The sequence below is a fragment of the Ixodes scapularis genome, unplaced genomic scaffold, assembly GCF_016920785.2.
Source record: "Ixodes scapularis isolate PalLabHiFi unplaced genomic scaffold, ASM1692078v2 ptg001946l_1___fragment_6___debris__unscaffolded, whole genome shotgun sequence".
NCBI classification, from domain to species: domain Eukaryota; kingdom Metazoa; phylum Arthropoda; class Arachnida; order Ixodida; family Ixodidae; genus Ixodes; species Ixodes scapularis.
The window spans coordinates 98,057-123,086 of record NW_024610216.1 but is presented as its reverse complement, the minus strand read 5'-3'; the positions used below and the strand labels follow the sequence as shown (position 1 = coordinate 123,086).

The following is a 25,030-nucleotide window of genomic DNA, read 5'->3' as shown; positions in this document are numbered from 1 at the left end:
TTCCAATAGAGCAAACCTTCCAGTATTTTGGGGAAGTGCGCCTCCACCACGAGCCTGTAGCGGGCAACTTATGTTGCTTATAGTGCGGCATAAGCGTTGAGATAAGAGCCAGCGAATTTTTTTTTTTTTTTTTTACAAGTCCTGTGCAGAAAAAGGAAATCGCGAGTTTTTTTAACCATGTACTTTTTGAACGGAAAGCAGCCTAAAGCCGTACATTTTTATATTATGTTTACTTCAATGTAAATTAAATAAATCGAAAAGGAAGACCCAAAACTCAACGAGTCAAACCTGTATTAGCATATTCGTCGTCATGCAGGGATGCGAAGACAAGGGGTCGGAGTGGGGAGATGATCAGAATGCAGTATGCTTGCGTAAAAATCCAAACTGATTAAAATAACTTGAATGTACAGTCGCCAGTGATATAAAAAAGACTGACCAAGCGTCTAAACCACAGGTGGCCAGGCTTACCCGGCCTAAGAGCCGCAAACAAAACCACGAAACTTCCAAGAGCCGCGGGGGGGGGGGGGGGGGGGGGCGGCAAGACAAACCTTTGTTTAGAGCAATAATCGGAACTCTAACTACTTTCAATCTATTCGAGTCAAAAGCAGTCCAACTCTACCTAAAATAGGAGTTGCACGAGACTACCAGACAGCAACCTGTCTTTCGATTTAAGACGCAGTCCATTTCTCGTTTTGAATAAGTGGGGGGAGCCGGCGAGCCGCACTTTAAGGCGCGAAGAGCCGCATGCGGTTCGCTAGCCGCAGTTTGGCCACCCCTAGTCTAAACTAAAGATTATAAAGCGTTTTTTTTGCCTCAAAATGATTGTTCTACGGTGCCTTCATGTACGCTTATAACCATTTTGTTCCGAAAGCTCTTTTCTTTTTTTTTTCTGGAGCGGCGTGAAGAAACGTCCTCTGTAAGCATTCTCGACGTTGACTGTGCTACGGTGGCATTTTGCGTTCGGCGATTTCTTTATAGTTTCCCTGTGAGCGCGAGCTGTCGGGATTGAAATGTACAAATAAAGGCATCACCCTAAACGGAATGACATCGCGCACCCTAGTCTGTCCAGTTGTGGTGGGCGTTGATTAATATATAGATTTTTCTGTTAAATTATCACTATCTGTCAACGTGTAGAAAACGCCTGACGTTCCGCACACCGCGTTAAAAAAAAAAAAAAAAAGCAGAAAGGCCTTAACATATGAAGGACGGAACTGCTGACGGATCGTGGAACGTGTCGGAAAACTTGAGATTCCATTGCCACGTATATTCAGCGTGGTTGGATTCAAAAAATGCTTCAGCCATTTTGTGGTACAAGTGTGCCGTGCTGATTCCAATTCGCCGCCAACATTATTAGCGTGTATGAGATCATGTGATTCATATGATGGCTGTCACTTGCTGAATCCATTTTTTAAAGAACGCGACATCTTGATTAGCTGGTGCCATGGCGGATTGGGGTAAATTTACGAAGTATGCGACTTCCTGATGGTCTGGCGTCCGGTCGGATTCGACCAACTCCTTAAATCCTGTGACGTGGTGACAGGCGGGCGTCAGATCGGATTCGGCTATCTTTTTCACGCAACCTACGACTCGTGGCACGTGGGCTGACTGGTCCTGCATATGTCTCGCACTTTGGTCATCCATTTTTGTGTGTCTTGCTACTTCACTGACTTAAGAAAAAAATAAACAAACACACAGCCACACAAAAATATACTAGCTATCAATAGAAATATTGCACGTGCTCATTAGTTATTCGGCTCTCGTAAATGTGTCATAAGTCCACGCTTTTGCTGGCTGTTTCCCAACCACGTCTGTGGCTGATATCGAATCCCTGGTTGAGCCTTTCCTAGAGGGAAAAATGACTGTTTGATTTAAAATAGTATCTCGATTTCCGTCATACGCGTCATTCCACCTAGCTTGTGACAAAGAAGTTTTTTCATCGCTAAACAGACCTGATGTAGGGGCGGAAGGAACTATCTTCCACCAGTTTGTTGGTAGACTTGACAGCACACGTGTTGAAGGTGCAGAAACAGCAGCCCATGTAAATGGCACAAATGCTCAGTGTTTAGTATCAAAATGAGAGGGTCCTGCGAACTAAGACAGATGAGTGTATGTCAAACCTGATAACAACTAGGCTGAATGTTATTTGTCTCAATGAAACACGGCGATATAATGGTATACCCCGACTCAAATTACTTCACAGCTAACTACAACGTGTTTCGCCAGGATAGAGACTACGAGACCACTGGTCAGAACTTCGGGGGAGCCGTACTAATTGCTGCTGAGGAATCTCTTTCGACACACCGCCGTTTTGATCTTAAAATATATTCCGAGTGCGTAAAGATAGAAATCAAAGGAAGTGATGGCTTCGGCTACCTAGTTGGAATTTACTACTTCCCACCCCTGTTTGATCAGGTTATCTTTGCTGAGCATCTCGAGACACTTAAAAAATACCTCGATTTCAGCATGTAGAAAGTTTATTGCGATCTTAATATTCCGGGTGTAGATTGGTCAGTTGGAGATGTTAATAGCAGCAGCCTCATAACAAAAGATAAGACTTTATTTTCATTCGACTTTATGAAATTTTGTGGCTTGGATCAACTCAACAGAATTGAGAATTGCGCTGGAAATGTCTTTGAACTTGTTCTGTCCAGCGTGCCGGTTGACTTTGTAACTCCTAGTTTAGCACCCTAAGTGCAGATGGATATTTTCCACCCTCCATTCAAAGTTGAGTTCTGTCTTCCTCAGAGAAAGCCAGCAACGTATCCCTACACTACTTACTGTTACTGTAAAGGCGATCGCCTGAATATATATATATATAAATACTTAAAAAACTGCCACTGGAGCGGCCTGCTCACTATATATGATGTCGACCGGGTGACCGAAGCATTTTCTTTATTGGTTAAGGACGAAATTGATCTATTCATGCCGCAGCGCATTGCAAAAACTTCAATATATCCTGAGTGTTTTTTTGATGTGTTGAAAACGTACAGGCGAAAGAAAGGACACTTTCATCGACTTTTCATACAAACGGGCTCTTCCTTATATCACATTGAGTTCAGTATATACAGGACCTTAGTGAAAAAAAATATATTCGAGGGACAAGCGCCTACATTTAGACCAGGTAAAGTGTAGCTTAAACCGGCGTCCAAAAACCTTTTGGCGATTTGCAAAAAAGCCAAATCGCAATTCTAACCAAAGCATTTGTATGCGTACAGATAACGATGCCAGCTATGCTACATCTCCTTTAAAAGTTGCGAATATATTTGCTACTTACTTCAGTATCTGTTACTCAACCAGCCAGGGTATTGCTCCACCTCAAGAAGTTAAAACGAGCTCCCATGACTTATTGACTGGTGCCAGAGTAGATACGAAAGAAATCTTAAACCGCGCCACTTGGAGGGCAGAAACCGTTGTACATTTAAACAGGAAACTAAAGGATAGCTCTATTTTCTCCATTTTACCTACTATTCTTTTTTAATGCTAAAACTCCACTGTAAATATATGTACTTTCCGTCATAATTTCGTACTGTTCAGTCCTTTCCCCAGAGCACAATCGCTCTCGGAGACCGACAGTTACATTGGTCACTCTACGATAGGAACTTACTGTTCAGATCAGAGTTTCAACATGACTATCCGCACGTTGATCAATTGCACCTAATTCCATAGGTTTTCTTAAACTCTTTAATGTAATGTAAAGCGGAATGTCAACCGGCGACAACCCGCCCCCTCGGATCACGGCCCGACCAGCGGCATCAATGCCCGACAGCTTACGTCATATCACCTCGCTATACCACTGATACGCGAACACACGGTCGCATCGGCGATAATTCCAGTCTTCTGTTCACAACGCACAACACTACACTCACGATGTTGCTGCTATGTTGCTGACACGCAGAAATACAGAACCACGTTGATTGCCGGCTAACACTCGGCATGGGAAAACAGAACCGAACTCAGCACGGAAGGCACCCAGGCAGGCGGCAGCAAAACCTGCCTCTCCTGGACGCAGTTCCTGCGATTTTGATACCGTCGAAAACGTCGACACACTTCCGCCTGGGTCTCGAAAACAAGAAGGTTTTAAATCTCCTTGCCTGCAAACCGGAAACGGTTATCTTACCCAGTGTATGTAACGCTGCTGGCATACTCCGGAACTTCGCTGTATCTAGCGGCTTCGTTTGCTCGTTTGATAAAATTAGTGGTAGAAACGTCAATGCAACCGAAATTTTCTGCACGTTTGAACTAGAAGATGGAATTACAGGCGGCCTTCGCTGCTGCTGAAGCTTAATCAACTCGACAACATTTATAAAAAAAAAAAAAAAAACGAAAAAAAACGTGCGCGACGTGCTCGAAGAACGGAGCCGAAAGAAGATGAGTCGGCAGGGCGAAAGCGTTCTACTGTCTGCCTGGAGAAGGAGAAAAACGTCTCGTTCCTCCCTACTTCTCGTGTCCGCTGGCGGGCGCGTCAGTAGAAGGGAGGAAGACGCGCCTTGCTATTTTTTTCCTCCATTTGTTCTTAGAGTGTAGACAAAATCAAGTTGTGGCATAATAGACCAACATAAGGAGCGTGAGGTTCGTTTGCCACATTTCTGGCGATATGTGGTGAACTTCTGAATTGCATTATGCAGTGTTTTTTTACGCTTCTTATTGCTTACTTGTGAACTAAATAGCTGCTGCAATGCGTGCGATTTAATAAATAAATAGGTCGGCTTGGGCAAATAAAACACCGCGTTTCTTCGAAAGGGCAAACACTAGGAATGCGATAAATATCCACAGCCTGAAAGCCTATTCTACATTTCTTGAATTATATTTGACTGCTTTGCTAAACAACGAAAAAAGTGTGGGTTACTGACCTGCTCTTCTTAGTTGGATTATCGCTGTTGCATTCCCAATCTTTTTATCATACCCTTTGTCTTTATTTCTGAAGAATTTTTTTTTTTACGTTTTGACGTAGATTAAACACGCCACTTGCAACGGACGCCATTTTTAGGTATGAATAATCAGCCTTGCGATATTTTGAACGTGTTTATTGTTTAATTATTTGGGTAGTAAATGCAAATATTACTGTTGCATGTTACACGTAGCATTTGTCTGTTATATTCATTCGACTGGTTGCATTGCAGCTGAATGTCTTCAAAAAGATGGGAGAATTGCCAAGATGCCGGTTGAGCCTAAAAAGAGTAGCAAACAATTAAGACTAATAAGATTTACATGTACACGTCAAAAATTCTATAACTTTTGACTGAAGAAAAGTTCCTTGAGTTTAGTGCACGAAATGTTGTAAAACCTTTCATGATAAAATGGTACCTTATTTTAGAAGGGGAATGACTGTCCCGCTCGACAATGTCCCTGAGTTCTGCGCCCTGATCGTTTTGGCAAAAGCTCTGTAGAAAAAAACCGGAGTACACTTAGGGCAACCTGCAATAACTCAAATTTACACTTAATATGCGAGAAAAAACTTCCGACATATTGAAATGCAATATTCAAAGATATATTTTTGCGGAACGATTATTTTAACGTCCGAACGGTAAGCCCCTTAAAGCTGAAAAAAATGTGCTATATATTTAAGAATTTGAAGGTTAACTGATGAATTCCAACATGAAAAATATGCAAATGAATTTGTTATCGGACCACTTGCGCGCCAGGCATGCAGAGGTAGAGACTGATCATGAAAGTGCACCAAATATAAATAATTCTTCAATAAGAGGCAACGTTTTTGTTTACCCGTAAAAGAAAAAAAAGTTATTTTGTTGTGGTTTTCTAAACAGATTGGCAATAAACATGATCTCCCACCGCTGCGGTGGAGGCCCTGCCGTAGAAGGCCAATGTGCCAATGGCTGAAAATGAACCTTGTATTTATTAAACTGACAAAAAGAAAAACCTTACATACTGAAGGAACGAGAATTCGTCCATTATTCTCGTATCACCTTGAGACATAACATTTGGCTATCGCAACGCCCACATGCGAAGCAATGTTCGGTGTCTTCGATTCGTGTAATGAATTTAGAGTAGAGGTCTTCGTTTCAGACATAAGCAGTGAAAACACGCAGATTTATTTAATCTACTGTAGCTCTTTGTTTCGCATTTCGCTGCCATCAACTAACATTTAAAGGTCAAATTGTGAAGTTCCCTAAATGTGGATTTTATGGTAGGTATAATAGGCATTAAGAATGAAAGGCGGCCGTGCCCTGAGCGAATACAACTTGAGTTATAATCTTGTCATTTTAATATTAAAGCATGTTTGTGAAAACACAAACGTATGCGTAAACCAATTAGACTGCCACGAGTGAAAAGTCCCTCGTAGAAGCCCTTTGCCTTCAGTTTTATATCTAATAAATCGTAGCCTTTGAGAAGAAACAAACAGGAACACATTCAGATGCGCTGAGAAAGACCAATACATTCCAGGAAAACAGACTTTCTGGCTATAATCATGGACAACTAAGAAACGCAATATCTGCTTTTCTTCAGCTGTCAGTGATATTAGGAGGTCAGTGATAGCCCTGCGGAGTGGGGGGGGGGGGGGTGCCATTTAATTTTATTTAATATAATTTGCTTTATTTTCATTTGTGTTATTTTAGTGCCGCAGAAACAGCTATGCTCCTTTTGGTGGTGCACTACGTCGTAATAATAAGAATTCGCACCTCAAGAACGTGTGCTTACTTGTCAGAATGAAAGGACAACGCCAATTCCCTTTCTAATTGTTTGTTCGCAACCAATAATATCAATATAAAACGTATGTAAGGTGGAGTCGAAGTCGTTAAAAAGAAGAAAAACAGTTCCAAAGCGGGTGTTGGGCTAAGTGCTGTGTAAAACGAACTAATAAAACAATGAGCGTTGAAAATCAGACCTTTGAGTAAGACGTTAATATAAGATGTTCAGTAGCGCTGCGCAATGATCAAACACATTGAAAACCTAGTGCAAAAAGGTGACCTCACTGATCATCCGTCTATTACACAAATAATGTGTGCCAGTCAGTTCACCCATACTTTCATAGTCATAAAACAAACGTTTCGTCAAGTACGACAATAGCAACAAACGGCAATCTCCTTTCAGCTAACTAGAAGATCGGTGATTCTTCCAGTACTTTCAACCTTCACCTTCTCGTACAGAGGTTGACCTTCGTGGTTGTTTAACATGATATCACTTTCATACAAAATGCACGCGCGCCAACGGACCCGTGATGAAAACAAAGCTTTCACTTTTAATTTCATATTCATGGAGAAAATACTCACATATGCCAGTGATATAAAAAACAACTGGTCAGCATTAAATTCAGTCATGCATGGCAAGCGCTGCGGCGCGGAGGGGTGCTGCGTCAACAGTTTCTTATGAGCCTGCGGAAACAAATAACTGTTAGTTCAGGAGTGTACAAAAAGCTGTCAGACTTATTTTATACAAGAAATTTTTAAGATTAATGTCCACAACGCTCTAAAAAGACAAAGACAAGCAAGGAGCGGTAGACAACAAAAGCACTCAACTCTCAATTTAATATTTATTGAGGAAACAGCAATGTGCCCGAAAACGCAGTACCACTTTTTTATGTATAAAATATTTATCTGAGGCAGTTATCTTACCTTGTCTGTTTTTCTTTGGAAAAGGCTGCTTACCAAACCTTTTTGGGGCTATTTTGAGTGTACTCTTCCACCACAATAATAATGATGCCTTTAAATTTAGGACGACATTTTCAAACCGCACATTTCTACCGTTGATGACACTCTTAAAATGATATCGTCACATGGGTGTTTAATTATCTGCTTTTCTTTATATAAATTATTTCTTCTGAGATGCTAGCATCCTATTCCACAAGAGGGGATCCAAAAGCAACCCGAATGAATTTCTGGAAGGCGGGCGATCGATAGCACCAGCTTCCGCGCTAGCAGCGCTTAGCGGCAGAAGCTATAGAGAGAATGGTCATTGTGTAAAGAAAATGGTCATTAATTTGTAAGAACAGTGCGAAAACAAGGGTACCTCGTTGGCTGAAGTTGTTTCAATGACCACGGGTGCGCTGATTGACAGCTCTTGTGACCAGCAACTAGCCACATATATTCTCCTAGCGGAAGGATAACAAATACCCTCCAATCACAATCTAGGTGTAGGATGTATTCAAGTAGTTAATTTCAGCACACAAGAGTGGAAATCTGCGAGTCTTCGTAACTGAGAGCGCAATGCACGTGGCGTTGTTGTTACTCTGATATTTAGAATGCACTCAAGCTTTCTTTTTACTGCACTCGCGGCGGGGACCGCTGCCGCTGTCACGACGGAATGGACGATAAAAATGAGGATTCGGTTCTGTGGGAGTTTAGACCCGAACTTCAAAGCGAACCCCGCATTCGCAGCTGCGCCTCAAGTTTCCGAAATTGTTTCTCGTCAATGTCACCTTTCCTGGCTTAGTAAAGGCACTCAGCACCTTGAAACTCTTCTTTTCCCACCTATATCTTATAATTACACATTCATCCACTTTAAACATCATCTAAAAAAAAGACCTGCGCCTCGCTACGCGAATTTAGCCAATTCTTACTTTGCAACTTCATCACGGGGGGAATATGCGGCGCCGGCGGGAGCCGGGGCTCTCCATCCCGGCTCACGCCTGCTACTCCCATGGACCAGACTCACTCTATACACGGCTCTCCCCCTTCCGGGTCATTTTGCCGACCGGCGTCGTTTGTTAAAGTTCTAGGGGCATGGTGCAAATATTTTCCCCAAGAGTTTTAAAACCGTTTCTCGTTTTTTGCAATGTCCAATATGAAGGAACACCTTGCGGCTGTGGAAATCATTATTATCTTTTAGAAAAAAAGGCGGCGGAAATTCATGTAATACTTCTTCAACAAGCTTTCAAGGAAGATGCTATGAAGAAAACGCAAGCATATGCGTGGTTTTCTCGTTTCAACGCTGGTGAATTATTGATGAACGCCCAACGTCGCTCAGGGCATTTGCGAGGAAAAACGCCACGACTTGTGGGGAATGGGAAAGTGGTGGTTTAATCACGACAATGCCCCAGCACACATGCTCTGTTAGTGCAACAATTTTTAACAAAAATAATAGAACACCTCTTCTCTCCCCCCCCCCCCCCCTCATTTTTATTTAGTGGACCTCGTCCCGTGTGACATTTCCAGTACGTCCTTATGAAAAAATTCTTGAATAAAAAATGTTTTGTGCGCGTCGTAGATCCTTCAAAGCAGACATTGCAAAAAAACGAGAAGTGATATTGAAGCGCTGGGGATAAGATTCAACATATGGCGTAGAACTATAGCAGACCATGCTGATCGAAAAATTTACGGTGCCGCTAAGCGCTGCTGGCGGCGGATGCTGGTACTACGAACGGCCCGCCCTCCCGAAGTTCATTCAGTTAATTTTCAATACCCAACGACACTCTTTTTTATCTGATTTTGTATTATTTTGCGCGCTGTGTTTACTTAAAGCATAAATAACTCTACAGTAGTGCTGCTTTGATTCTCGTGCTTTATTAACCTTGATACTCACCTCAAATGCAGTTTGTAATCCTTTAATATCGGCAAGATTTTCGTTAAGTGTTCCATATCCACTAATCTGTTAAAAATGCATGAAACATTAGGTATTGCACGAGTATGTAAATAAACTAAGTAAAATATATTACGTTCAAGTGAGTTTCTTCTTCCGTCTGACCATCATACAGTTGCTTGACACAAGTTTCGATGGGATCGAAATTCTGCGTCGTTTTATCGTTCCACCATAGGCGTTGGTTTCCATTCTCGTCATGGTAATTTCCTAGAAAGTATTTATAGTTTGAAATAGATTTATCTAATAGCTAGTATTAATTTACAAACCTGGGTAAAAAAAGCCGTGATTGAGCTCGTGTCCTAAAATCCATCCTAGAGTTCCCATTTTGACAGAGCTGTAGCCGTTGAAGGTAAATATATATATATAATAATATCATGCAATTTAATTATTTTTAGGGTAGCAAAGCCAGGCACGATTGTTGAAAGCATTTTCATCTAAACTCACGATGGCAGTCCAGAGGAGTAGAACGGGTGTTGCAATGTCACCGCCGTCAATACTGATGAAGGAAAGTGTAAAGTAAATAATAACTCTTGTCACAAGCATTAAAACGCAAAGAAAATTTAAAAAATATTTACCAACTGAATTTTCCAGAGGCAAATAAGCGGCAAACACTGCGCTCACATCATGGGACCATCTAGAAATAAAATGTAATAGCAACCGGGGGTGTACAATAGTTGTAAAAAAACGCAGTTAAATCTATTCGCGTGACAGAAAGTGCACATTGTTTCACCATTTTCACAACTTCAGCAAACTGCAAGAGCTGATACCGCATTCAGACAACTCGAACTACGCAACCTCACAACATACGCTCTCATTGTGTGCGCAGGTCATTTCCCGCTAATACAACCAGGCGCTTTGAATGCGCCAACGATGCACTCTAGGATTTCATATTCGTATATACGTGGCTTCTAGATTTTGTGCTAACATCGATACAAATTAAGTGAGCTATGATTTGTAAACGAGCAAAATAAAGGAATTCGTCTAGAAAATATTCGCTAGCTGTACAGTACGCGACAGGGTTAACACAAAGACGACATCAGCGATTTTTTCAAATTTTACTGAGACAAGAAAATGTTGAACACAAAAATGAACCTTTGAGGTTGGAGCCCTGAATAAGCGCCCTTTGACACACCAGCACATTTGATAGCAGCTATTTAGTAGACCAATTTTCCCGAGATCGTTCGGTGCATGCGTGGCGCTACCACAACCTTAGCTCACGGGAGGCAGGAGGCAGAGGTCGGGGAGCCGTAGAGACGCATCGAGGTTTATGCACCCTTCAGAAACAGTCACGTTTTCGTGATGCATTGCGGAAGCGGCGGCGTAGCCAAACTGGCTGGTGAGATCGATATGTTATATAGTCCCCGTTTGCTTAAAGGGTTATTTCAACAAATTTGAAACATACCCTTCGTGTTCAGAAATAAGCAGAAATCGCAGGTTTGTATATTGAGCCTGATGGCTGTATTTTTCGTAAGAAACATCCCACTCTGGCAAGCGCTCGGAGACCAGCCAGCGGAGAGCACGTGACATCCGGCGCAGCCGTGACGTAGATTGTCTCGGGACGAGCAAAGCTGCGACGAGGCTGGCGTCACAGGATATCCTTGCCGTTCCAGCCACCGAAGCGGCCGAAGCACGCCAGCGATTAGGCCACCGCAACAAACCCAAAACAGCTTTTGTACGAACAATGAATAACGGTTTATTCTTCTATAATCTTGTAAAGGGATAATAACGACGTCTGGCACACACAAACGAGAGTTCCAGGGAGAGGGGAGTTTCTCCTTCCCCTCGTCTCTCGTGGTAGGCGGCGGCGAGCCAGGCATCGTCAATACCTGTCAAGGATCCTAGATTGGTATTACAAACGAGGCTTTGGCGACATCGAAAAATCCTTTTTACTAGTCCTTTAATTCGTTTTAAAACTCCTTTTCTTGTCGTTTTGAAGAAGAGATTGCTGAATCTGATGCGGTTCTGCTTTCTCGAACACATATAGACCCTGAGTTAAGCACCGAAATTTCGTTGTAGTATCCCTTTAAAGGGTCACTGAAACTAAGACGAAACAATCTTTTTTTCTATCTGGTTAGGATAAATACTTTCAAAAAATATGTTCGCCTAAACATTTTTGTTTCTTAAATATTTATGTTACTATACGAAATTTGCTATTTCCGGCTCAAACCGAAACTGTAACCCCGTGGAGGGATGATGATGATAGCTTTTGTGCCCAACTAGTGTGCGCTCTGAGGTAACAGTGTGACCTCAGGAAATGTGTTTAATAAAGCAAAAAATGAAAAAAAATCTAAGCTTTTTGGAACCGAAACCGAAACATAAGTACGGAAGCTAATGGCACTGACATTTGGACGAGGTGTACGGAAGTGGAGGCAGAAATGTAGAAGAAAAGAGTGCTACTAGAAGTCACATGGCTACACCCGACACGAAGTTGCGTGCACCATTTGTCGTGCGATTGATTTTCACATATATCCCTTAAGCTCGATATTCATACGCTTGAAAATCGATTGGCTGGTACCACTAACGACAGTTAAGAAGTAGCGACTGCACGTCCTTCGCAACGTTCGTCTGTCGTGCACCGCCATTCTGTCGCTCAGGCCGCGGTACGTCGCCATGTTTAGACTGCCTTAGTAGGTAAGCATGATGAAATACAGGCTCAGTAAACACGGAGCACATACGTATTACATGCACTTCTGTGATCTGTGCAACAATTGTTTTTACAAACCTTTTGGTTTTTTTTTTATGCCACAAATATCGGGTTTATATTATTTTCTACTTTTATTAAGGAATGTGTGCCTTATATTACGCACAACTTTGAATATATTTGGCACGCATAGTTTTAACGCCAAGTAGTCATGAAAAACAGTGAGCGCCACTGAAATCGGCCAATTTTCGGCCGGCTGTTTTCGGGTTGAAGGAAAACGAATTTCGTGCCGCAAATTGTGTTCTGGCCCGTCGGGCTTTTATAGTTCATGCTTTAATAAAGATATCGGCGAGCATAAATGCCCTAATCGTGAAGCTTAAAACTCGAGACTGTGGTGAAGGAAAAATAAAAGACTTTCACGTTGAAAAAAAAAAAAAAAAAAAACACAGGAGAAAACCAACACCATCTAGATAAGCAGAAGGCCCCAGCACCGTCATCACTGTCGGATCGATGGAGGCCTGTGATTGGTCACGAGTGTTAGGCAGTGTTAGGCCGGGGCTCGTGTTCAATCAGCACGTGGAAGGTCGGACTTGGGCCCAACAGCCGAGTTAGCGCGATCCTACTGCTGTGACTTTTCTAGATGGGAGAGGAGGAGATGCGGAGGCTTTGAGTATTATAGGTGGTGGTGCTGAGACGCAACTAAATCGTGTATTTTTCTCCTTACTTATATCCCCCTAATTGACACCAGCAACTCCTCTACCCGACATACACTTCGTTAACAATGCATCGATTTGTGAATTGTGAACGATGGTGCCGGTGTTTATCGCGAGTATATAAGTAGCGAGAGAAAATAAACGATTTAGTTGTGTTTGAGACACCTTCTCCAGTGCCTTTTCTTCTTCGTTTTTAAAGTTTTATATTTTGTTCTTACCACGGTCACGGGTTTTAAACATCTTGATTAACTATCGCCAGCTTGCCTGCTCACCCACTGTTTTTTTATTATTATTACCCGGTCTGGGTGTCCCTTTAAGAAATGCATGACATGGCTTTATTATCTTTGCGTTTCTTTATTCGCGATTCGTGTTTTCGCTTTATAGGCGTATGCCCAAAACTTATAAGATATTTGCTACAAAGCGATAATAAGACGCTAGGCACTCTCCGGGCGTTTTTGAAACTGTCAATGAGGAAGAAAAAATGTCGCCTATTTTTTGCTTATGCTAGTGAAACAAAAGATGTAAAGGATTACTTTTAATAGAATATATTGGATCAATAAAAAAGTTAATACGAAAAAGTAGCCGCATAAATTTTCTCGTTAACCACACGCCAGAAAGCTCTTTCTCCTTCAAACGTAAAATAAGGGCTAGGCGACAAACACAATCAAGTTGGCAAGAAAACAATACTTAGCAATTATTGGAAGGCGTCCATAACTACCGGTGTTTAATTCGGAAGTGCACGGCAACACACGCAGTGGCCCTAAAGTTCAGCGACACTTAAGCAAACTTCTTGTTCTGCTTGTTCTTGTAATAATACTGTTCTACGAGGAGGAGTACGTTTGGCTGCGTCATTATCATTTTTCTTCATACAAACTACGTACAAATCGTTCCTATTATCTTGGCGATAATCACGAATAACAGACACACATAATACTTAAGAAGGATTATAGTTTCTTGAAGCGGCTGAAATATGCTGGCTGCCAAACGGTTCTATCTATTGTGAAAATTGAGAAGATCAACATATCAGCAAGCCACCACACCAGAAAACGAGAAAGCATGTATTGGCATCCTGAAACGAAAGGTTCAGGATGCCAATACCGAAATCATCCACTAAAAGGGGGATGTCCACCTTTCGGTGGTCATACACTTGGCTAGTTTTATTTTTTCGTGGTATGCGAGAAAAAACGGATTAGTGAAATGCTGCTGTTAATGAACTCGAGAACGCATAAAAACGCGTATGAAAAACCAAGTTCCAAAATCAATACAGGTTCCAATATTAAAACCATGAAAAACCAACTAGCATAACCCCAAGCACTAAATAAATATGGTTAATGATGAGGACACGGTTTCAAAATCACTTATTTTAACTTGAGAACGATACGCTTATAAAAATATTTCAGAATGATAAAATAAAAGACTTGCTAAAGAATTAATGATCATATTTGCCTTGTCCGTCATACTACACGTTTTACTATATAGAGCCACAGCTGTTACAGCCTGTCAGCAGACTCAGTGCGCTACAACACAGAACATTGGTAGCACCCCAGTTCCTAGACCAGTGAGGGTGCCTGTTTGTGTGAACACAGGTGTCCGCGTGAGGATTTTGCAGTAAAAAGAAGAACACAGATTCTTCTTCCCTAACCCTTGGGCAGAACGTCTCAATTTTTATCGCGTATTAATAGTGCTCGAACACTACCATAGAAATTTACACCAAGACGTCATACAATTGATTTTCCCGCTAAGTGAATTAGGTTGGCGAAGTAAACGATGAGGCAACCATTACTACTTTTAACACTCTCAACTTATTAATGTAAATGGGAAACAATTCAGTTTAGTTTTGCGAACCAGCATTAATATCCCGGCGGCCAATTTTCAAACCTTTTTTCCGTGACATTCAGTAAGAGCAGCACACTCCACAGGGGAATCTTTTGTTTTTAGTTACTACACTAACTTCTTCGCATTATGAATCAATTATCCTCAGAAAACCTGAGAAAGCAAATGAGATGGCAGTTGTTTAGATTTTATATTTAGGTTTCTATTTTCGAAAGAATCAAGTGGAACTACTCTAGAATCGGGACATAAATTGGCTAATACTGGTCAGTAAGCCAAGTAATGCGACTGGCCTGCTCTTAAGTACAAATCATACCATGGTCTGAACATTCCCCAGAGGAAAGCCTTCAGGAACGAGTAAGCGCCAGTCGCACTCCTGGCAATTTTTGGTCAATTTTTCTTCTTTTACAGCTGGTGTACTTAAGCCTTAATAAGTAATATATAGAGAATCTTTTGTTGAGGACCGAAATCTAGTCGTTGTCACTTGTTTCTTAAAAATTTTCTATTGAAGAGGAAGCATCTTTTTCACCAGAATAAAGCACCAAAGCCAAAACGTTTACAAACTGAATAGCAAATGACCTGTCATGGTCGTAGTTTAACATACAATTTAATAAAAATATGTTAACTGAATTATTACTGCAATATTTGTCCAAGCCATTCTTTTAAGTACCATGAGATCTGAGCACTGCAGTGGTGTACAGGGACACGAGTAAATTTTTTTGTTTCCTAGGAGATAAAATGTATACTAACTCTTTACTCCGATTGTAGGGACTGTGCACCTTCTGTAATTTACGAATAGCATTGTTTTTCCTGAAGCTCAGGTAAGTATCAAGGAAAGGGTCCTTTGGTGTTACGTTCCCAACCTGCATAAAACACATTAAGGTCTGTTACATCCACTTAAATCTGCTCTCCAGCGCTTTTAACAATACCCTTCTTGAATTTTCTCATTTAATGTTTGCTATTTCGCATCATACAAAAATGGCGCTAATTCAGTAAAAAGTGTTAGGCCGACATCACACTGGTCATACGTCAAACAAAAGACAGTCTGCAAACGCGAGCCACCGCAATAGCCGTGGTTCGAATGCCGCGTGACAAGTTTCTCTTTAAACTCATTGCCATGCGGCATTCGGAGCACGGATCTCGCGGTGACTCCTGTTCGAATTTGTGTGCAAATTGTCCTCTGCATGAAGTATAAGCAGTGTGACATCGGTTTTGGGCTGCTGTGAAATAAATTTAATTCAAGAGCGAAACCCAAGTTTAAGGGAGAATCGAATTTTGATATAGCTGTTAAATTTATTTGTATTGATTTATGTGATGAACTACTCAGACACATTGAACAAGCGTAAATATAATTGTACATCAATATGCTCACGTGTTTATACATGTCTTTCAAGACATCATCTTCATATATCTCTTTGGGGTAACCTATTTTAAAAACCACATTTTTGAGCTGCAAGCAAACAATAAACATTACTTCTTTGAATCCATCAAATAATTTATATCTGATTCCGAGCAAACTTACCTTTTTTATTGCCTCTTTTTTGGTGTCATCGTCCATCCATGTGGTATTTTGAATAACAGCTTGATGATCTTTTCTGATACTTTCGGCAAGTGACTCTACCTGAAAATAGAAGCATATTTTTAACCCGAAAAATACTTTTTAGGATGTTCGATATACGTTTCAAGTTTCACACAAAAATTATTCGCTGCACGCATCAAGCGAATCAAATAGATTGTTTTCGCTCGAAATATTCTTGCGGGAAAATTACGACAGGAATCAATTTTAAATAATTTGTATTAAATTAGTTTGTACATGTTCTATTTTTCGCAGAGAAAATAAAATAATATATTGTAGACTATTAGTTTAGAACATGATAGTCATAAACACGTTGTACTATAATGAGCTACTGCTTGCCAATCTCCACATTGTCTTAAGTTTTTTTTTATGTTTAATTTGTTTTCTTCAACAAAGTTAGTGTACAAATGGTCGCATTTTTGCGCGCCGCCGATATCGCGTTTTGTTTGAAGAACTCGTTCATGCGGAGCGCAAATATTTCTGCTTCTTGCGCAGGATATTGCGGTGACGTCAGAAAAACGCCGAGCTCTCATTGGCTCTAAATGAAGGATAGTAGGTATGCCTCAGAGCAAGCTGCCGCGGGGTCTACCCACTTTATCTTTCATACAGAACGATTCAAAGCTCGGCGTTCTGACGGTACCACAACCCCTGCAAAAGAAGAAAACGAACTTGCGCCCCGTTCGTGCTGAACCTGTGGTTCGCTCATCGCGCCCGGAGTTGTATCTTTGCCACTGCCTAAGTCTTCACCATTAACCAACGGACAGGGGCATCCGGGCACATAAACCTACACAGCCAGCAGAACACCTAAGTACACTAGTCAATGGGCAGGCCGTTTTGTAAACGTGACGACGTGCCAAGGACGCGGGTCTCGGACGCAAGCGACGCAGGGAAAGACCTCGGATCACCTTCCAGTGGTTGGGGGAAGGGAGGGGAAGGGGGGGGGGGGGGGGGCGAACTGCGAGGGACTCGACCGCGGCAGAGGTTTACGAGTAGGCGTAGACATAGTGTTGGGTCAAACATCGAAAGTGGTCACCGTATTCTTGGAATCCGGTGTGCTCCTTCGCTGCGCTCATGTTTACGAAACGAATATGTTGATATGTTGTGTCGGCCGAGTTCTTCGTTTATCTAGTTTTTTAACGTACCTAATGCTCGCGCTCCGTTTTGGCGCAAAACTTTTCCTTGTGAGGCACGTTTTGGCGATTCGCGCGGAAATCATCGCGGTCACTTTATTTTTACCTCCAGAAACGAACCAGGGCTCTACACGGGTTGAACACTGAGCTAGTTGAGAGGAATTCATCCTGGTTGAAAGCGCGCGAAAGACGGGGCAATTGAATAGAACAAACACGACAGACAAGTGCTCACTCGCAACAGACAGTTTAAAGAAACAACAGAGGCCACATAGAAAAAAAAGAGAGAGCGAAACTGCCAGTTTCGATCAGTGTTTGTCTGTCGTGCTCGTTCTTTACTTTGTCCTCGTCGTATGCGCGCTTTTTAACCAAAATGAAACCAGGGCTCGAGTCTTGATGTTTAGTCTCTGAACTGTGTACCTGACCTTGGGTGCTGACACTTTGGCCTTCCGGTGAGGGTGGTGTTTCTCTTCCGATTGGTCGAGAGTGCATCGGGGCCTGCACCCGATGGGATTCTAACTAGACCCTGATGGGATACGACAGGCCTTCGCGCACTGACATCACCTCTGGCCGAACGGAAGATTGTTGAGTTTGAACTAACCCGTGCCCGGGTCTTCTTTCTCGCGGCGTTCCACGTTACTTTAGCCTCCGCTCGCCGACTACAAGTCAGCCGGCGTCCTCAATGTACGCGGGAAGACTCTTGACGCCAAAGCGTCCGTCTCGTAATTGTTAAATTACGTAAACCGTACGCGGCAGTTTGTTACAGTTATTTCCCATTTGTGCGTCTTTAAGTAATTGCTTTACGTATCAGTGAAGTTCCGTTTGATTTATTTATTACTTCATGAGTCTAAACATTTGTCAACTCTCTTTTGTCGGCCACATAAAAGAAAAAAAAATGTCCTTCAGCATGTGCTATACCTGCAACCGGCATCTCATTCACGTTTCCCCCTGTCCACGTCGCTATAGACACTTCGTACGTTTTCGATTGAGGTCCGGGATAAAATAAGCTAACATCTCTGTTAGCTTCAGTGCGGGATTATTATGACAACTCTATTGACAATTTTTAGTTGTAGAGTACTTACATATTTTTTCTGCGTTGAATTAAAGTACTTATCCACATACAGCCTTCCCATCCCGTTGCCGATTAAGGGGTCATACGGATCGTTTACTGCGCTGATGCAATGTCTCCATCGCGGCTCTGTTCCCTGGAGTCCCCTCCACACTTTGTTGAACTCCAAGTTGAGTGTTGTCATATTATGCGAAGCAATCGGACCTAATTTAGACAGAAGTTTCCATCCAAAATAGTTGTTCACTGTCACCCTGAGGAAAAAACGGTGGATCAATTATTTCTTGCCCGCCTATTCGCTTGCAACGCCGAAGCCCAATAACCTTCGTCATCTCAAATATGCGTGTTTTTTTTTAGCTGTGCCAAATTCAGAAAAGGCTGATAAATGTCATGCGTATGGAGGTATAAAGGTTTTACGACATCAGGTCCTTATTAATATTGAACAGCTTTTTGGCTAGGCTCCTCTCCAGAATTTCTGGAGAATAAAAAGATTTGATTGATTGATTGATTGATTCTAGGCAATATAAAATTTTAGCAGACCACGTGCTTCGCATTTTTTTTGTGTGTCAAATGTCATCGCAAAATATTCTTTGGATATTTATTGTCTGTCTTAAAAGTGCATTAGACAGGCATAATATTTGTAATTATTACCTATAAATAAACTCTAGAATTCAATATCCAGCAAAATGACTCGATAAATCATCGGATTGACAGGACGAATCGGTTTGGAAAACCGTAAGTAACGACAATTCATTATGAAATGGGAAAACTTGAGAGACGCTTGTAACTGTTATGTGTTTTTATCTGGCTTAATATTTTATTCAAATCTACGTTATTGTCTACTAAGTTGTCAAATATAACTGTAATTATTTCGTAGACAAGCACGTAAGACATATTGTTGAAAAAGAATTCCAGCACAATGATGACGGCCTCTGCTGAAAGTAAAAACCCCTAGTAAAGCCTTTTTTCTTACCCAGATGTTTCATTAAGCAACTTCATAGCTCCCTTAAGGAATCCTTCATTGAAAGCATTCACCTCCTCTTCTCCGTTTAAGTTCACTGACGCATCTTGGAAGATATCTTTTAGAAGCTGAAGCCACCCTTCCTGGAAAAACAGAATAACTTATCTGATTCCGTCCGACTCGTACACTGGCTCTTAGCTAGCTATTGATAATGGAAGGCTTACTGATCCAAATGTTCTATCAATGTCCTTCAGCTTCGTGGATGGCTCGGACTCCTTTTGAGGTGGGCGTGTAGATTCGTCACTTCTTGCCTGGAACTGGATTATAAGAGCAGGTGATCATCCGGTGAACAAGGAAAATTAAAAAAACCCCAATATTGCATCTAACATCTTTAAATGTTTTTGATGATTAATATTACTAAACCGGACATTAGTTGTACTTGAGAAGTTTTGCTTGGAGTATCATGTATGAGTCGAAATTTAAAGATGCTTTGAGTGTAGATTCTATCTCATAGTTTAGAGTATGTTTAGTTACCATCAAATCCATCAATTTAATAACGAATTAAGTGATTAGTGTATCGAATAATTGGCCACTTTCACCGCTGGCGAATTTGGTGATTGACCAAATGATGAACTCGTAGACATATACAACCCACCTCTGACAAATGACTCTTTATTTTGGTTTTGTGTCTGGGCCATCCCAGTGAATGGCCGAACTCTCTTTATATGAGGCTCTGCTCGTTACCGGCTCGCAGCACAGCAAAAATGAAGTTCGTCTTGGGCATATGGAATTCATAATATTGTGTGAGGGCCGACAATATTTTCAGAAAGATATGATAATTAATTTCGAAAGACATTAGCTTCAAACGTTAAGGAATTTAAGTAGTATTAGGAGACATTAAAGACGCTTACGTTGGAATACTCAATTTGTTCAAAAAGAGGCTAGACGCTTTATTTATTGCATTTTCCTAACAGTGTGGCTTCTCAGTATATTCTGGTCCACAAAAATGACAGCTTCAAACTAACCAATGTTTAAACATAAAAAATTGAACACGTGAGCCTGACTTTGTGGCTTAAGCGGCACTTTGTCTTTCGATTGAGTTGTGTCACCAATGATATATGTATGTCCTCAGTCATAACCTGATCTATAGAACATTATCGTAGCTTATTTAACTGTGTACATCGAATATTTGTGTGTCTACACTTAAATAATGATGAATTTCAAGGCAGTGTCGGCATCGTTTCGAAGCTTAGCTGTTTATGGCGGATGTGTTTACCCTTTTTTTATGAATGTTGAAAACGCTAGGCAAAGAGACGACTGATGGATCGACCTCGTCGTCTTAAATCCTGCTTAAACGACCTAGATTCTACCTGGGTGCCCAAATTCTGCTTATCAAACAGCGTGCTGGGATGAAATTTGTAGCAATGATATTGTAAAGTTTTCAATGGCGTCAGTGGATAATAAAGACTTTAATTTTCCCTCTTTCGGTCTGGGTTTGTTTATTTTTGTTTTGTTAAATTGAAAAACAAAACTTAACTAAAAAAACACACACACAAAAAAAAAAAAAAAAAACACTCCGCTGCTTTCAGGGATCGAGCCCTCGACCACTTCGTCAGTAGTGCGATGTTCTAGCTCTGCGTCAACTCAACATGGAGAAAAGCGATCCCTTCCTTTATTCTTAACTTCCGTTCCTTCCTTCTCTGGGGAGCGCGTCCAAGGGTGGTCGCACTGTGGGTTGGGTACTGCCCCGCGAAGGTTGACACGATTCGGCGATGCCAGGAGCCAAACCCAGCCGTCTGGTCGCCGCTGGGTGGCCGGCCGCGCCGGCGGGTCGTCGCGTAGCGGACTGAGCGCTCCTCCGCGAAAATCGACAGGTTTGGCGATGAAAAGCCTAACCCAGCCGTCTGGTCGCTGCTGGATGACTGGCTGCGCTGCGGTCTGGGTGGCCGATCATAACAGCGGCAAAAAGAAACCTCATATTACTGAGACCCAATCTGCATGAAGTAACCAGCCATCGACGCCGCGTCTCGTATCTTCTAAAACCTCCTGTTCCATTGGCTCCCATCGACCGAATCTATAGGCGCGTCCACACCGGCAATGCGATCTAGTCGCGCGATAACTTTCATCGCAAAAGCGCACATCGCGGGAAAAAAGTGACGCGATTCCAGCAGTCGCTATATGACCCGACTTTCTGCGATGCGATCTAGTCGCGGAGTGGCTGAGCCAAGCAGTGGCGTTCCGAGCGAGAGTATTCGTGAAGCGACTTGCCAACGAAGGCGTTGGACTCGCTCATCGCGCACGTAAGTATAACCACCTAATCTTTTTGCGATGCGACGTAGTCGCATCGAGCGACCGTTTTACATCGCCGGTGTGCACGCGCCTTAAATCAACATGGCGGTCGTCGTGTCGGTGGCGATGCGCGTTTTGGAGGTCAGCTACACGGCTATGCGTATAAGACCGAACCAAAACACGTTTTTTACAACCTCGCATGATTTTTTAATTTTTCAACAAAAATATCTATTACACAACGTGCACAACTATGCTAATTTGTTTAAATAACGTGTTTCTCACCCCAAATATTCACCAAATACACGGGACTTGCTAACAGTGTACCCCATGACAAGGCAATTTTATAGGTGACCCTCATGGCACACTCACGAAACTTAGTGGTATGAAAATTCCTTGTCATGTGGTAGGGTTTAAGGGGACCAGACGGGGAGGTCCATCGATGATAGGATTAGAGAGCACTCAGCTGCCACCAGGTGATCTCCGTCTGACCGTTTGGTTGTACACTGCGACAGATGTGAATGGCAACCGGATTTCCACAAAACTAATATAGCACAAAGATTCAAAACGCCACTGGAGCGTGAAATATATGAGGCCTTCATGATAAGGGCCCATGGTCCGAATGTTTGTATCAGCACTCCCTCCATCGCCCTCTCTGATAAGGAGCAGACCTTTATCAGTCAAGGTTTAGACACCCATCAATGACGTCTGGCTTCTATTTTTTTTTTAATTGAAATGTGTCCTCTGTACGCATGTGCGGTGTTAATATTGGTGTGTGTGTGTGTTCTTTTAAAATTGAGTTGCAAGTTACGTCCTGTCCTGTGTGCCTCTCTTCTCTGTCCTCGTTTTTTTTTTTGCGTATTTCCAAATATGGTATTCGAACCATCTAGCCCAAATCGAATGCTAATGCTTTCTGTTTTAAATTCTGGACATGTCTCGTTTTCTGCTTGTCTACTCCAGAAAAAAACAACGCAAAAAAGAACACTTAAACATGAGTTCTGACATCACACGAAAGAACAAACCCAGCAGAGTATTTAATGGTTATTAATAGTAATAGTAAGAATAAATCATTTAGATTTTTCAGAAGTTTTTATCTTATAGGTAGATTGTGCTCACTGCAGAAACTTTAGAGAGCGTTCACGTGGTGAAGAATAGTAAAATTGAATTTTGGCGGGAGTTCATTTAGAATTTAACAAACAGCCACGATTTTTATACAAAATTTGCGTTGTTCGATATCAGGGTTTGGGACGCTTGGCTTAAGGTTTATGCGGCCTACTGAGTTCTGTCGTCGGCAGAACTCACTGTACCCCCTTTCTTCACCAATACACAAAATAGCCAACAACTAACCGTCTATGCAGACGAATAAGGAAAATGGAAGAAAATTTACATTAGCATGGCCACACTTAACTTTCCGGAAGCGGAAATTTGTTTGTTGAAGCCGCCATATTTCCTATGTCACCCCGCGTATCAGGGCTCCCTCGCGGATGGCACCTCACTCTCACTGGCTGGTGCAAGAATCACGTGACCATAGCGAACACTAAATGGTGCTCTTGTCGAAAGTCGCAGTATGAGTCTCGGAGCTCATACAATAATACGAAAATTTAATGACCCAAAACGTATTTTACGTATATCGATTTTGCCAGGTGTGACCGAACCGCCGTAGAATTTGTTTGAAGAATTTGAAGGGCCTCCTTTCGTACGGTAATACAACACTATTGCAGAAAACATTACCTTCCCATTCTCCGAACCTCGTCACTGTCGTATCACGGTACGTGATAAATGCAACTGCTAACTCTAGACACGTACTAAAAAAAAAAAAAAAAAACGCGTTCGAACGCGCGCGTAGCTTCAAGACAGAACTATTAGGCTGGTGTAATTGTAACACAAAGACATAGGCTCTTTCCTTCACTGCTCTTCATTATTGAAACCATCATGCAACTTATTGTGAACGGTTTCCGCTCACCTGACTAAAACAACATCTGTCATAAATACCTGAATAAAACTTAGCAAGAGCTGATATTTTGGTGGTGGATATTTTTATTGAAAACATTCTATTGTCAATATGAACGTCTAAAAATATGTCTCGTTTCTTACTGTTACTAGTGTAGTGACATAATTGGGGGTTGTGGGGATATTTATACAGCGTGTAGTTGGTCTGCCATTTAAAGCTGCGACGAGTCACACGCTGTAGATGAGCAATTTAGCCAGTGCAGTACAACCGCTAGCCTGGGGTCTTTAACGTGCACCACGCAGTAGTGATACACGACCGCACGCCGGTACGATGCTCATCCAGATCGAAACGGGCAGGGGTGGGGCTCGAACCCAGGATCCCTGGGTTCTGCAGCGCGAGCTTTCGCTCCACGCGCGTCGAGCTGGGTGTGCGCTTCAGCCCACTAGGCCACCGATCCCCCGTAGTGACATGTCGGTATCTGGCCTATGCATTGCAGCTGGGAAGTGCCATATAAGCTGGAATATTGGGTAGCGAATCCCCGCAGCTCTTGTACTCAAACTGTTCAAATTTTATTTAATAATCGTAGGCAGCTTTTGATCCACCTTTAACATTAACGGTATTCAGGAGAAAAAAGACTTAGCCCGCATATAATTCTGAGATAAATTCTCACATTACTTTTATTGCCGATTTCAGCCACTTACCACTTCAGTCTCTATGGTACTTGAGGTCTCGTTTTCATCATAATAGTTGTAATCATACGTAAAATTGTAATCAAACTCGAACTTGAGGTCGAAGAATTTCTGGCGAAAAATCAACGGAACAATGATCAAACGCATAACAACGAAAGAAATGCAGACTGAAACATATCTAAAAACAATCAGAATTGCATTATGGTCCCCGTCCCCCCCCCCCCCCCCCCCCCCCCCCAGTTGACTGTCAGTTTATTCATCACAATAAAATTAGTGCCGGGGAGGCAAAACGTATGTGCGATGTGCCAACTATAGTGTTCAACAAACTTATCCATTAGAAACTCGGCCGCAGGATAAAATCATCATTAGCTACAATAGCTTGTTCAAAGCTTATAAACTTTTATTTCGTTTCCGGACTGCAGAAACGTTAAAGCACTTGGTATAATAGCAATAATCAACGAATAATAATCGCTTCACCAGTTCACACAGAATTTTGACTACGAACCAAATAGTAACATAAGAAACACGAAATAGGGAATAATATTTCGGGTTCTAATAAAATGCGAACGGTGTGGCTTAGTTACATTCTGCACCACATGAAGCCTACCTCGGAACTAAGAAAAAACTTCTCAGTAGAAAGGGGGCTCTATTGTGTA

At 42.0% G+C, this 25,030-nt stretch overlaps 1 protein-coding gene across 1 annotated transcript in view; it reads right to left on the bottom strand.

Moving 5' to 3' along the window:
- Positions 1 to 5,071: 5,071 nt before the first annotated feature.
- Positions 5,072 to 25,030, bottom strand: part of LOC121834630 (neprilysin-1-like) — a 57,052-nt gene continuing 37,093 nt past the window's right edge. Inside the window, exons 7-21 of the mRNA XM_042288344.1 lie at positions 24,387 to 24,485; positions 19,673 to 19,765; positions 19,461 to 19,591; positions 18,504 to 18,741; positions 16,241 to 16,339; positions 16,091 to 16,168; positions 15,469 to 15,581; positions 10,110 to 10,168; positions 9,979 to 10,030; positions 9,801 to 9,868; positions 9,611 to 9,741; positions 9,478 to 9,543; positions 7,230 to 7,331; positions 5,305 to 5,381; positions 5,072 to 5,168 (exon numbers count right to left, since the gene is read on the bottom strand). Of these exons, the coding sequence (XP_042144278.1) occupies positions 5,072 to 5,168; positions 5,305 to 5,381; positions 7,230 to 7,331; positions 9,478 to 9,543; positions 9,611 to 9,741; positions 9,801 to 9,868; positions 9,979 to 10,030; positions 10,110 to 10,168; positions 15,469 to 15,581; positions 16,091 to 16,168; positions 16,241 to 16,339; positions 18,504 to 18,741; positions 19,461 to 19,591; positions 19,673 to 19,765; positions 24,387 to 24,485 (1,503 nt within the window). The remainder of the gene's footprint in view (positions 5,169 to 5,304; positions 5,382 to 7,229; positions 7,332 to 9,477; positions 9,544 to 9,610; positions 9,742 to 9,800; positions 9,869 to 9,978; positions 10,031 to 10,109; positions 10,169 to 15,468; positions 15,582 to 16,090; positions 16,169 to 16,240; positions 16,340 to 18,503; positions 18,742 to 19,460; positions 19,592 to 19,672; positions 19,766 to 24,386; positions 24,486 to 25,030) is intronic.